At 41.9% G+C, this 14,217-nt stretch overlaps 1 protein-coding gene across 1 annotated transcript in view; it reads right to left on the bottom strand.

Annotated features, from left to right (window-relative positions):
- Nucleotides 1–14,217, bottom strand: part of THSD7B (thrombospondin type 1 domain containing 7B) — a 645,752-nt gene that overhangs the window by 175,274 nt on the left and 456,261 nt on the right. The window contains exon 13 of the mRNA XM_084829626.1: nt 10,062–10,256. Within this exon, the coding sequence (XP_084685752.1) occupies nt 10,062–10,256 (195 nt within the window). The remainder of the gene's footprint in view (nt 1–10,061; nt 10,257–14,217) is intronic.

Genomic DNA, 14,217 nt, shown 5'->3' with positions numbered 1-14,217 from the left:
TGAATTTCACTTTGCATTAACTGCTAGTACAATTTATGTGCACACTCAGCACCTGTTAAGTTTTAATTTGAAAGCTGCATCTAAGCCAACCACAAGTTTTCTCCTATATATTAAGATATTAAAAGAGATATTAATGCAATCCAGTGGTAATGCATGAAAAGAATATTCACTCTATTTTCCAAATGTTTTTTCCCCCAATTAATGCATTAACATTCTCAGAGTTCGTTTTTTAAAAAAAGATTATCAAAAATTACTTTCTCTCAAAACCCAGCAGCCTTAAAGACCTTTTCTATTTCATTTCAATAGAAATGGTTTTTCAGCACTAACAAAAGTGTAAATGGGGTGGGGGGAGAATAAAAAAACCGTTCAGTAAAAATCTATTTCGCCTTCACACAAAACATTCAATTTCAATGCTAGCACAGTACATATTTGACCAAGTTCATAATTAAAGGAGATAAATATGCCTTTCTTGAATATAAGGCTTAACCCCTCCCCACTGTTAGTTTCAAAATACGTATTGCACAGTAGTGTAACCCCAAATTAACTTTTAGCAGGCATTTGCTGGGAGGGATGCTTTTTTGATGAATAACAATAAATGTACAGCCCACACATAGATTTAAGTATAAAATAAAATACACAATTAAAACACAAAGTAGGAAGGAAGCTAATCTTTGTGGACATTTATCATAAACATGTACCAAACAGTAGGACAATTTTAACCAAGTACCCTAAAACTGACTAATTTTCATGGTGAATCAGAGACAATCCTTTGAGAACAATGTTAATTCCAACTTGCTCACTGTCCTTTTTAAAAATCAACCACACAGCATAGGGATGGCGGAGAATTCCGCCACGGATTCCAGTGAGACCGGATTCTTTAGAATCCCGTCCCCCGGAATCCGTGGCGGAACGGCCTCCTGCCCTACCGCCCCACCGTGGAATCCCCCCGAGATGGCACTTACCTAGGGTGGATTTGGCAGCGGCGGCAGCTGGTCTCCTGGCCAGCCGCGGCAGGGCTGCTGCCGCCGCCACTGCCATCCTTGGACCGTGATAGGCCACGTAAGAATTTACGTAGCCCATCATGACTAATGTCAAACAAACAAACAAACCTGCAGCGTACGCAAATGGCGGCGGCTACGGTGGCCGCCATTTGCGTTCCCCATTTTTCACCAACTTATCTTACGTAAATATTTACGTAAGATAAAACGGCGGAAAAAAAAAAGGGAAATGCAAATAGCGTAGTGGATGCTATTTGTGTTCCTTTATTTTTCGCCGTAAGATAAGTTGGTGAAAAATGGGGAACGCAAATGGCGGCGGCCGTAGCCGCCGCCATTTGCGTTCGCTGTGTGTTTTGGGGTTTTTTTGACGTTAGCTGTGATAGGCTACGTACATTTTTATGTAGCCTATTTTACGTAGCCTATCACAGCTGTCTAGCTGGATGCCAATGGCGGCTGCGACGGCGGCTGCCATTTGCATCCACACCAGGCCGTCCGCAGCCGGAAATCCAGCTGCGGACGGCCCTGGCTGGCTGCTCTGTGGCCTGGCTGCAGAGCGGAGCCAGCCGTCGAGGATTCCGGGGGGGAGGACCAGATCACCTCCCCCCCCCCGTCGAGGATTCCGCAGGGAGGGAAGGAGCAAAGGTAAGTGAGTTTCGTACATCCCTACCACAGCACAGCATTTCTTCTAGCTTGAAGAAATATGTAGAGTGGACTAGAAAAGTCATAGACTTTCCTAGTCAGTATAGGGCAAATATTTTGATGATGGAACAGGGAGACCTATCATGGAGTCCACTGACCAAGGAATATTTCTTCAAAGGTCTTAACACAATTGGAGCTAATTGTGTTAGGTAGTCTCTTCTTGCTTGCTCACTTAACTTCCCTTTTACTTACTCCAGTTTTTATGCCCCTTACTTCCCTTTTTGAAAGATCTTGCCCCCTCATTCAAAGTAAAATTGATTCATAATCTCATTTGTAACTTTGTGCAATGTTTTGGGCACATGCTATCTTCATTACATAGAAGGGAGGGGCCGTAGCTCAGTGGAAGGGCATCTGCTTTGCATACAGAAGGTTGCTGGTTCAATCCTCAGCTTCTCTAGGTAGGGCAGGAAAAACCCATGCCTGAAACCCTGGGCAGCCATTGCCAGTCAGTGTTGACCATACTGGGCTAGATGAAGCAATGGCCTGACTCAGCATAAAGCAGTTTCCTATGTTCCCAGTCAGCATTATATGCATATATGTCAGCATCTGTGTGAAGGCAGACGTCTCCCTAAAACATAAAACAAAAGCTATAGCGCTAATTTCAGTTTTACTGGCATTTTAGGCCATTTGGTACCAATGTAACTTTCACACATCACATATCTCCCTCCCATGCAGCACACCTCCTCTTTGCTCTTATTTCTTCAAAGTTCTGTCAACACTTCATGGCCCTTATAGTGAGTTTGCTGGTGAGCAATAAGGTGGACTTCACAGCATTCCTATACGCTGTTGGTAGCTACCTGTGTAATTTGACCTAACTGGCAGCTTTATAGATAATTAAGTATGCTTTTTATACTCCTTAACTGGTACAAAGCAAGTAAAGCTCCATATGGCAACAAACCTTACAGCTGCAAGGCCTATATCAAGCGTCCTCATCCTCCTAAAGATAATGGTTTTGTGCCTGGATAGCTGAGTAACTCCCCCTCCAGTGTTGGAATGTGGGGCCCTGATCTCAGGGAAAGGAAGACTGATTTCTCAACCTGCAAAGCTTTGAGAGCCTTTTGGAAAAAGAAGCTCCCCTTCTCCTGACCAGCCCTCCAGCTCCGGAACTAGGGACCTTATAAAATCTAACCCACAGGCTTTGCCCTTCGGTCTCACTCCAAGGGAGAATATGTTTGCTTTGTTCAGTCATTCAGTCGTGTCCGACTCTTCGTGACCCCATAGACCATAGCACGCCAGGCCTTCCTGTCCTGTGCTCTCTCCCGGAGCGTGCTCAAGTTCATATTCATTGCATCCGTGATGCTATCTAGCCATCTCATCCTCTGCCGTCCCCTTCTCCTTTTACCTTCAGTCTTTCCCAGCATCAGGGTCTTTTGCTGGCCCTGGGGGAACAACTGCTCATCTATCTTGGGGCTCAGATAGACATTCAGCTGTGATAGCTTCATTGGCTGAGGAGAGGTGTGAGCTTTCTTTGCATGTATATTCTGCATCTATTTTCTATCAATAAACTGTCATCCTTTTGCATAAGTGTTGCAAAAGCTTTGCAAGATGAGGCTTTGCTTCATCTTGGTAAACTAAAAGAATCTTTTTTGACTGGGCCCTGACAGAATCAGGACCTCAGATCAATACAGCCCTTTAGTTCAAACCAGTTCCAGCTTGTCAGCATCTGATCGAGGTTAACTACACATTGGAACCTGGAACCCAGATTGGAATCTCTTTATTTTTGTCAAATAAATATAACAACATTCCACACAGACTCTGAGCAGTAGCTTCAGTTTTGTCCGGCTAGAGTGCTTAACCAGCCCATCAAGGCCTTCACATGGACCTCCAACATGATTCTGATCAAATGGAAGCAAGAGGACTTTCCAGGTTCCCTTGTTTCAGTAAGTCAACCAGGAAGTGAGACTCTGTGGGCCTCTGTGCTCTGCATTAGAAAATGGGAAGGTCCACAGCTTTACTGTATAGTCCACAGTTTTAATTCTAATGCCTTGGATGCTCCCATGCATGACTCCTCAAGAGCAGGATACAACCTCCTTGGTCCTCTTTCACACTGATGGTATCATTGATGCACCCCAGTACCCAGAGATCTCTGAACAGCCAGATAATCTGTACTGAACTGCTGTAGAAACTGGTGAATCCCTCCAAAGTTCTGCTGCAGGTTGTCAGGTCCTTCACTCAAAAATAAATGAAGTTGGAGGTCGAGGTTGAGGTTGAGTTAAAACACTTCTTTATTCATGCATGAAGGTTGGTTGCCAACAGGTGGGAACAACAACCTTCTTCTAATAAGCACACATTCTTCTACCTGAGAAATGAGACAGCCCAGGGGCAAAACCCAGTGCGGCCTAATGGCCAATCATAATACAGCATACTATTAGCATATGTCATACATTACTCAAGATTATTCTTTATCATATGTTTATTCCTAAATTAGTATAGATATTGAAAAGCATACAGAAACCGTTGGTTAGCAAACAGCAATTTCTAACAGAAGGAGAAAAACAGGAAACATTACTCAAGTGTTCTGAACACCCCTACCAAGTTTTCCTTTCTGTTTAGACCTCGGGATCTGGAAGCCTTGATCCTTGATCCAGGACAAGGTTAACCAGGCCAAATGACCACCTTAGGATAATTCAATCCTCTCAAGGTTCTGCCCAGAATCTATCCTGTGTTCTGAAATAAGAATTAAATGGCAACACTATATCTGTGGAAGTTCAACAAGTCAGATCCATCTTGCAAAATAGGCTAGCTGCCCCTATGTATGGTATAATATATGTGCTTTCTTCCCCCCTCTCTTATTTCCTTCAAGACTAGGAGGGAAAGTGCATATGGAGCCATTTCCCCTCCAGAAAATGCACATGCTGCTGAAGCATCTCAGATCCTTGTCCTGGTGAATAAGTAAGTGTGCAGGGCCCACACATTTGTCTTCCCCAGCAGCCCATTTTCCCTCAGGGTTGCTGCATGGATAGAACTGCGCTTATATCGATCCTTTAATGATGAACAATCTGTTTCAAAAAATTTAGTGGTTTGTGACAGCTTAATTTAGTAGGCGACATTTCTATTGTATTCATCCTGGGCAATATCCAACTGTGCTGCTGTACTAGCAGGAACAGCCACTAGCTCAATGGGAAAGCGGGGCTTGCTGGTGCAGCCAGAAACTCCCTGAAACTAGTTTGAAACTACCACTTCTGGAAGGGGACAAGGGAGTGGAGGGTGCAGAAGAGAGCTTCACCGACTTGTCCTGGAAGCAGTACTTTTGGGTAGTTTCTTGGGTTGTGCTAGAAAGTGCTACTTTCCCATTGTGCTAGTGGTTGTTCCCATTATGTGTTTACAACTGGAGGATTGCCAGCACTGGAAACTGCCCCTTGTTTTTTCTCCCCACCTTATATCCCAAGGGCAGGGCAGGTTTATCCCTGTATCAACCCTGTGAGGTAGGTTTGGCCGAGCAAGAGAGACTAGCTTAAGGCCACCAAATTAGCTTCATTGCCAACAACCACATTAGATGTTACATGCCAATGTAAATGAAAAGCAGCCTCAGGAAGCTGCGAATTTGGCAGGAGGAACAATGAAGAGAAGAGGGCTGAACTCCTTTCTTCACAGCTGCTTTCTGTTCAAATGGTCTTTCCCCACACCAGGGGGGTGGGAGGGGGAAAGTCCAGGGAGGTGGGGTTTGAGTGGGGAAATTAACAGTGGGAAAAAAGCTAAGCACCTCTCTCTCCCACTTCATGTTCCTTCTCCTCCTAATGCTGCTTTATAGTTGTATAAAAACATGGGGAAAACAGACACATTTAGGTGTAACATCTAATTTGGCCCTGAACTGGTATTTGATCATGCATTTTCCATTCTTAAATGAAACACTGTTATCTACTGCAACACAACCTATGTTAGGTCAAACCTGAGTGAATAAGAAAAAAAATCAGATGAGAAACTTTTTGTTGTCACGCTTTGAGCTCATATTATTTAATATTTTCTATTTCCACTTAAAGGAGAATGCTTTAGTTGGGCGAGGGGGGTGGGTTCCATTAGCTGAGGTGGTACATCAAAAGCTTGAACAACAAAGCAGAAAAAAAATTACACATGACAGCTTTAGTAAATATTTTTGGCATTAAGAGGTTCCAGAACGGAATATAAGGAATGCACAATAGCTATCACATTCATTTTGTTTAGAATTAGAATAACATGCCACCAATTAAAGGGTATTCTGCTATTGCAGGTAAAGTATCATGCCTCGTTTCAATATCATTGCATTGTCTGTTCACAAGAGAATCAAACTGCTTTATTCATGAACATGGCTCATTAAATAATAAGAGGTACTCTTGCTTAGAAATTATTATTGTACTATTTCATGTTGATTCTTTTCTCTTTTCTGTTTTGTAAAGGATTTCTAATATAATAATGATGCCTGTACTTAAAGAGCAATAGGAATTTTCAGTTGTTCTGAAGCCACTCTTTCCCAATACCTATAGTCAAGTTCTTATCACAAAGCATTAACTGAATGCCCATTTTGCAGTAGAGTAGCATTTGTGGGCTTGTTTTGTCCCCCACACTCCCTACCTGGCATTATGCTCTGAGGTAATTCTCCTGTGAGTTATAACTGTGATATGCTGGAGGTGGTCTTTCCCTATCTGAACACTTTAATAATATATACACCAAGATTATACTGAGACTATTTTAAACACATTTTGTCATAGTAATAGTGGCTTAAGGGGAGAATGGATTCTCTTTTGCCTGGCCCTGCTGCACTTACTAAACCAAAGCAATAAACACTTCAGTGTTGAATAGAGAGTCAGGAGCAGGTTATTGCTATCTAAAGCAGATGTACATAGACAATGATGCCCAGAAGGAAGCCTTAATATTAGCCAGGTGCTTTTCGAGGCTTCGGCCTGGGTCAGATGCTTACCCGCACTGAAGGTCGTGGAGCAGTGATGGTTGCACAAGTGTGCCCCCACCTCTACCACTTTCATGCAGTAATGTTTGATGAATGTGCTCTATGCAGACACCTGTATGCATGGAGGACTGGACTGCATATTCCTTCCCCCTTTTTTTTCTTTGAAGGAAGAAATAACAAATCATACATGTGACGCTGAGCTGTTTCTCAGCGTCTATTTCCCCTTAGTTGTGGGCATTTCCTGGCCAAGTCAGCTGCCTCCTGTTGGGTTTCTGGAAGGACACGTCTATTTTTTTTATGCTCTTAGAGGTATTTTGTCTGGTAGATCAAGACAAGGTCATTCTCCTTTAAGTGGCCTCCTTCTAGTCTTCTCTAATGGGTGGTAATTGGTGTCCTGTGCTAATGTGCTTTGCACCTATTGGGAGAGGTAATTGGGTAGTCACCCTGCTCTTCCCTTAGCCAGGGGGAATAAATGGGGGAATACAGCTTTGTAAGTGGGATACATGGAACTTCTGTAGTCTCTCCAGATGAATTCCAGTCACTTAGGCTAATAGGTTTTGTATTTTGTTTTTGTGCTTGCTTTGTTTTCCTTCTCATCTCGGATTTTCACAATAAACTTTGCAGGAGGGGGTTTATTTGGACTTTGGAAAGAGATTTTAGACCAAATTCAAGGGAGGGTGTATGTTTTGTTTCTCTCCCTACATAGCCTAGCTTATCTGGGCTGGATGCTATCAAAGGACAGAAGGAGAACTGGCTGGCTGTCCATCTCTTCCCAAGGGGCATAATAACCCTAAAAATGGTCACAACATTTGGTCCTCTATGCATAGATTTATTCATGGGAAGTGTCTGTGTCAGCTATTATCCCATGAGCACACTCTGGGAGAGAGCGGAGGACAGGAAGGCCTGGCGTGCTATGATCCATGGGGTCACGAAGAGTCGGACACGACTTAACGACCGAACAACAAAATTGTAAGGGTGAACGAAGCATATGCTCCTCCAGCATAGCAACATGATCTGTCTGGAATCTGTTTTCCATGCCTGGGCACTCTGAAACCTGGGAAGTAATAATGGAGAAGAGAGTGACTCCATTTCCTTCCCTACTGAACACCTGGAACCCCCTGAGCCTAGGAACAGGAAGAAAGGCAAGATCAGCAGCTGGGACTTCCAGCCTTTCTAGATATTACTCAAAATGTAATATTTTTATTGAAGAAGTAACCACACGCTTGGTGATAATAGCAAGTGTGTGTGTGCGCGCGCATGTGCCTGCAATAGATGGGGACATTGGGGAAAACAAACTGAGAAGTTATTTTGTAAGCTGCCCTTGCAATAGGGCAAGAAACCTAAAATAAAACAGACGTTTGCTACTGAAGAAACTGTTAAGCCTTACGGAACTAATGACAATGAGCCAATATTATTGCTGAGGGGCTTAGCATTAAATGGCCACTGTAAATAGCTGTACATTTGATGAATACACAAAGAGGATCTGAGAATTTGCACTGGTCTGGGAACACGGGCTATTGAGAGTATAGATGGGTGACGAACACACTGCTCACCCTGAAAGTGAATTCAGGCCCCCAAGCGACTCCATTTAACATCAAAACTCCTTGAGAAGGATTCATTGTTCAAATGGGCCACAGACAGGGAATGTTCCCTCCCTTCACAGGCCTGTTTTCTTTCCTTCCACCCTGCCCAACTGATTCTTGCTTTCTCTGCAAGGGAGAAAAGCTTATCTTGTGGGCCAGGAAGCGGCTCCAGTGGTATGTGGCTTGTTGGATGGCAAATGCCCGCCTGGCCTCTCCCTCCTTTCCTTGTATTTCTTTCAAGGGGCAAAAGACATGCTAGACATGAATCTAAAGTAGTGTCTGTTTTGACTCTAGGTGGTTTATTTATTCCCCTGTGAAGTTAAATAGGATAGATTCCTGGAAGATACCAACTTGGATAGAGACACTAGCCCAGATCAGACAGTCTGAACCTGAAATGCAGAAGGAGAAAAGGTGCTCTAGCCCTGCCCCCTCTTCTTTGCCACCCTCAACCATGGAGGTTGACTGTCTGAAGAGGAAAGCTTCCTGTATCCATGGAGACTTGCCAAAGGAGCCAAAATGCTGGAAAATCAGGTTCTGGTGCACAGAGAGCCTCCATAGATAGAAGAGGCTCTTCTCTGCAGAAAGTCACCCTCCATTAATTGAGGGTGACAAATATGACGAAGGAAAGGGATGAGGCTGGACTGTACCTTCTCCTTACATGTTTGCCCTATTCAGGTTCAGAATGCCGGACTACAACTACTGCCAGCATCTAGATGAACAGTGACTACATAAACAGTAGGTTAGATGAGGAATTCAAAAGGTACTTCTAACTGATTTAAGAAAGGATTTAATTTGATTTTTTAATCACCATCATAATCACCATACATGAATAATATTTATATCAAAGCACTTCACAAACCTTACCTTGGTACTGCTCACAGTAACCCTTTATGCCAGTATTATTATTCCCATGCTGAAGGTAGGAGGCTGAGAAAACGATAAGCTTGCCAGAAACTACTTCACAACCGAGAGGGGATTTGCACTGGAGATTTCCAGTTTCACAGCTCAGTTAGATATCAATGGTTTTCCTGTTCCACAGATCCATCTTATATCTCATTCTAATACATAAGTTCTCATCACAGAGAGTGCATTGCAGTTACAATAGCTTTATGCTACAAGAACTGTCAACACAAAGTTCATTGCAGCAACACAGAATGTTCTGCGCTAACAAACCATCTGTAAAGTCTTGTCCAGTTGATTTTTTCTAAGTGGCCTATAGGCTATTTTCTCTGAGAGACAGATATATTTTAGCACTGTGCCAAGTATGTCACTTTGCAGACAATCAGATTTGGGATGATTCATGTAGTTTGACAACAGAATAAGAATTCAGGGAAGAGGAGGCAAAACTTTATGCTAAAGGCGAGGGTTGTTTGCTGACTGGCACATACAGTATGCTTGGAAAGAGATCAGTGACTGCTAGCTGTGACTAATCAGGACTGAGATAATAAGGCTAGCTGAAAAAGGCCAGCAGCCCAAGAAAGCAAGAGAGAGGGGAAAAGTTGGTGCCACCAATGCCCGATGAAGCACAATCTCTCTGGCTCACTCAGATCCACATCCTTGTAGTGCTAAAAGACCTGTTGTACAGTCAACAAATCATGCACTTAAAAAAAAAAAAATTACCCCATTTGTGGATGAATACATAATGATAATTTTCAGATATTTGGCCAGGATATATTGCACATCTACAGCTGACTGAGCATGGGTTACAAACAATGACTCATATAACAATCACATACTTTCAGTAACTCTGCTTTGGGCCCATTATTGAGCTACTTTAATACAAAAGTAAGAACACCCTATGAGCAAAACACCAACTGTATCTGACAAATTTTCAAAGTCTGTTCCAAAGTCATTTTGAAACAAAAGGACTAAGGATGAAGTATAAAATATTGATACTACCGGTGAGAGTTCGTCTTCTGGTTCGTGTTGATTCACAGTCTGAAGTACATCCTGTAAATTTAGACCAAGGGGTGAACGTGCAGTCATCTTTGCAAGGAATCAGGCAGTCCTGGACAAGGGAAGGCATGGGTTCCGCCCACTTCAGGCACTCACTCACATCTGCTGAATGGTTACTTTCCAAGACACATGTAACAACTGTGCAAAATAAATAAAAAGGAATGCATTTGTGAGTGTTGCAGAGGTATAGGATAAGTTAAGAAGCAATGGTCTGTATCGTGCCCCTTCCATAAAATTATTGGATTATTTTATTATTTGGTCTGTTATTGTGCCCCTTCCTAAAAGACAACGAAAAACTGGTAGAAAAATAAAGTGTTGACACAGGACTACTACAGATTATTAATATCTGGATACGGATTATTAAAAACATTAGTAAAAACTGAAAGTAGCTCCCTGGAATAAGGAATGCATAGCTCAAAAACAGCTATGAAATTATCATGGGTGTTCTCATAAAAAGGCTGCCATGGTGAGCATGGCTGATCATAAATCGCCCATTTTCCAGAAGGCAAAGTAGTAAGGATAAAAGAATAACTTGCCTAAGTACAAGGCAGAGGTGGAGTCTGAGCATCAAAACACAAAAACACTCTTTTGAGCCCACAGTTTTCTGTTCCAACACCCATTTCACTGTAGGCTCAGAGAGAAGTAACTTGGCCAAGAAATGGAGTACAAGGCACGGGTGGAGTTTGAGCCTCAAATGCCAAATCACATATTTGCCACAAAACACACACAAAAAAAACCCATTTCACTGAAGGCAAACTGGCAGTGTTCAGGGAAACACACACACGTATATACATTTTGGCAAAGCATCTACCACACCACACAGTCACACCAAAAATCAAACAGGCAACACACACACACACACCCCACACACAAAACCAGGCAAAACGCACACCACACCTAAACAAATAACCCCCCTCTCCCCACACACAAGCAAAACATACATATCCTCGCTACTCACCCCTTCTAGGCCCCCGGGATTCTCCCTGCCACCTTTAGCTTACCTTTTTCTTTTTTCTGCGTGACTTTAAAACTAAGCATTGGGCTGCAGCCACTGCCATTTTTATTTTCTAAGAATGCCTCTGGGGCATGCCAGCCTCCCAATTAAAATAAATACAATATCTGATAAAATAAAAATCAGGAAGGGCAGGGAGTCTGATGGGTGTCAAGGAAGTTATCTGTGAAGCATTAAACACTAGAACTTGAGCACTAGAACATACAGCACAACTTATTTGTATCAATTAAATGCCACAATACATATTTCAGGCGTGTTTGGTAAAGATGATTAAATTAGGGAGAGAGGTGATTGAGTATATCAGTACTGCAATATCAGCATATTTTTAGACGGCGTATCACAATACAAAATGTAAAATATATCATTCCCTATATTTCCGAAGTTAAGAGGCAAGTATAGATACTTATACAGCCAAAATGGTATCATCCATTCATCCATATGAGCCTGCGCAGGTTTTAAAGTCTTCTGGGAAGGCCCTTCTCTCCATCTTGCCACCATCAATGGCATATTTGAGGGGATGCAAGAGGGACTTTTCGGTGGCTGCCCCCAGGCTCTGGAACTCCCTGCTGAGAGAGGCTAGGTTGGCTACTTTTCTGTTGTTTTTCTGCCAGCAGGCAAAGACATTTTTATTTAGGCAGGTTCTTGGCATATAAGCTAGCCTGTTATTGTGTTTTTACTTTTAATTTATTTGTGTTTATAATTATTTTAATTAAGCATTTGTTTTAATCTTGGTTTTATTATTATTAAGCCACCTTGAACACCATTTTTTGGTTAAAAGGTGGGATACAAAGCAAATAAATAAATCCATAATCAAGAGGGAGCAGGCTGGGGAAAAAACCCAAGGTCTGCAGAAGTACATTAAAAAAAAAAAAAAAGCCATAAGGAAGGGTGGGGGAAACCTCTAAAATAGTTGAATGAAGACTGGGGGTGCTTAGTGGTCATTGAATGCTGAATGTCTGTTGGGATGAAAAAAAAACCAAAACTGGGTGGAAGGGGACATGGAATGGAGCATTGTGAAGGAAGGAATGGCTCCTTGATAGGAACACAGAACTGGAGCACACCACATCCTACAACTTTTTATTGCAGGTCATGCTTGTTATGCATATTAACATAAATGAGGGCTCACACCCATATCTGAGCAATCAAGGTGATAGATACTGTTATATTGTCACAAGAAGAAAGAAATTTATTTCACATGACTGTTCTCAAAATCTCTTCACAGCCATTTCATCTGCAGCAAATACTTCATAACAGGTTTCCTCACCTCACCTGCTAATAATAGCTTGCTGTCTGGCAGAACAATTCAACAATTCTAAGCCAATTCTTTAGCAAAGAGGTATTCAGTATGTCCTTATCATCATTTCCCCCTTCGTTCTATGGGTGATTTCCTTTAAATTAGCATCTATGGTGCAATGTCACTAAGGAAGCATTGCTAAATTAGTTCACTTTGACCCAGATATGCTATAGAGTCAGAGATTTGGAAGAGATCACAGGGATTTAAAATGGCTTTCAAGTAAGTATGCTTAAGATCATGCTCGCAGCCCTAGCAAATCATGACATTTTGATTAATTAACAGATTATTGCATCTCAATCTTCTTGACTGAACTGGTTTTGCAACCAAATTATTTTCTAAAATAATAATTAAAAAAACACAGTTATTTAACATTGATGTTAAATGTTTTGGTTAAATCAATACTTTCAGAGTATTGATCTAGGGTAGATCTCAAGATGGCAAGATTCCCTAGAGAATGCTGTCCCTAATTAATGGCTGGTTAGTCTCTCACACAATACAATTCAGCTCCTGTGGTCTATTTAAACTCTATGATTCAATATAAGGCTGATATTTTGTCCTATAAAGCTGCAGAATGATGCAATAACTGGACTGAGATTCTACTACAGCTTCAACAAGCTGGCTGTATCATTACGAAGATTACTGATTAATCCACACTTTAATGACTATCCATGTTGTTTTCATTGCCTTTGCCAATTGAAGTAGATCGAACTGCAAAATGAGGGGGAAACAGATTCAAGTCTGATTCATGTTTTTTTTTAATGTAGTAGAAAAAGCTGTGATTTCGTGGTATTTGGATCAAAGCCATGCCAGTGAAGAAAAATAATATCTTCAAAATATTGAGGATTTTCTGCCATGAGAAGACAGTACTTTAATAAGCCTACACAGATTTAGCAATTCCTTTATACTTAAGTGGTATATGAAATCAGTGTATTAATAATGATTCCTTAAACTGCTGATAGTTAATTTGTGATTTCTTTGACTCTTAAAATCCCTCTGAACTGACAGCCCACCCAGACACTGAAATAAAGGTTACCCTTGCCAGTGCTGAGGGATGCCTACTCCAGAAAATTAAACATGTTATAGATAACCATGCTCATTATCAACATGCATATTATACCCACAATTACTTACAGACCCTTTTTCTTTTATATACCATCATTACATTTTGCACATCTGTGTGTTTTGAGCAGAGGAAGGCAGTATCACCTATTTCCTATATGTACCTGATTGGCGTTCAGGTACCCTGGAATAAATTAAATTTCACAATATAATACTGAAAGTAACAAGAAATGCCACTTCTATCCATACAATTCTGTATTTATGCCTGCAAATGATATTTCATACAATTTCATTCTGCTTTTCCAACTTCTCCAACATCCACTGTTAGTTCACATTTTTGTTGTTGTTCAGTCGTTAAGTCATGTTCGACCCTTCGTGACCCCATGGACCATAGCACGCCAGGCCTTCCTGTCTTCCGCTCTCTCCCGGAGCGTGCTCAAGTTCATATTCATTGCATCGGTGATGCTATCTCATCCTCTGCCGTCCCCTTCTCCTTTTGCCTTCAATCTTTCCCAGCATCAGGATCTTTTCCAGTGAGTTTTCTCTTCGCATTAGGTAGCCAAAATATTTGAGCTTCAGCTTCAGTATCTGTGCTTCCATTGAGCAGTCAGGGTTGATTTCCTTTAGGATGGTCTGATTTGACCTCCTTGCAGTCCAGGGGACTCGTAAGAGACTTCTCCAGCACCACAGTTCAAAAGCATCAATTCTTCGGCGCTCAGCCTTCCTTATAGTCC

This window comes from Heloderma suspectum, chromosome 1, assembly GCF_057233095.1.
Source record: "Heloderma suspectum isolate Gila_16-S chromosome 1, 16-S_ref, whole genome shotgun sequence".
Classification (NCBI taxonomy): Eukaryota; Metazoa; Chordata; class Lepidosauria; order Squamata; family Helodermatidae; genus Heloderma; species Heloderma suspectum.
The sequence above is the reverse complement of the archived record's forward strand: the minus strand, read 5'-3'. Positions and strand labels throughout refer to the sequence as shown.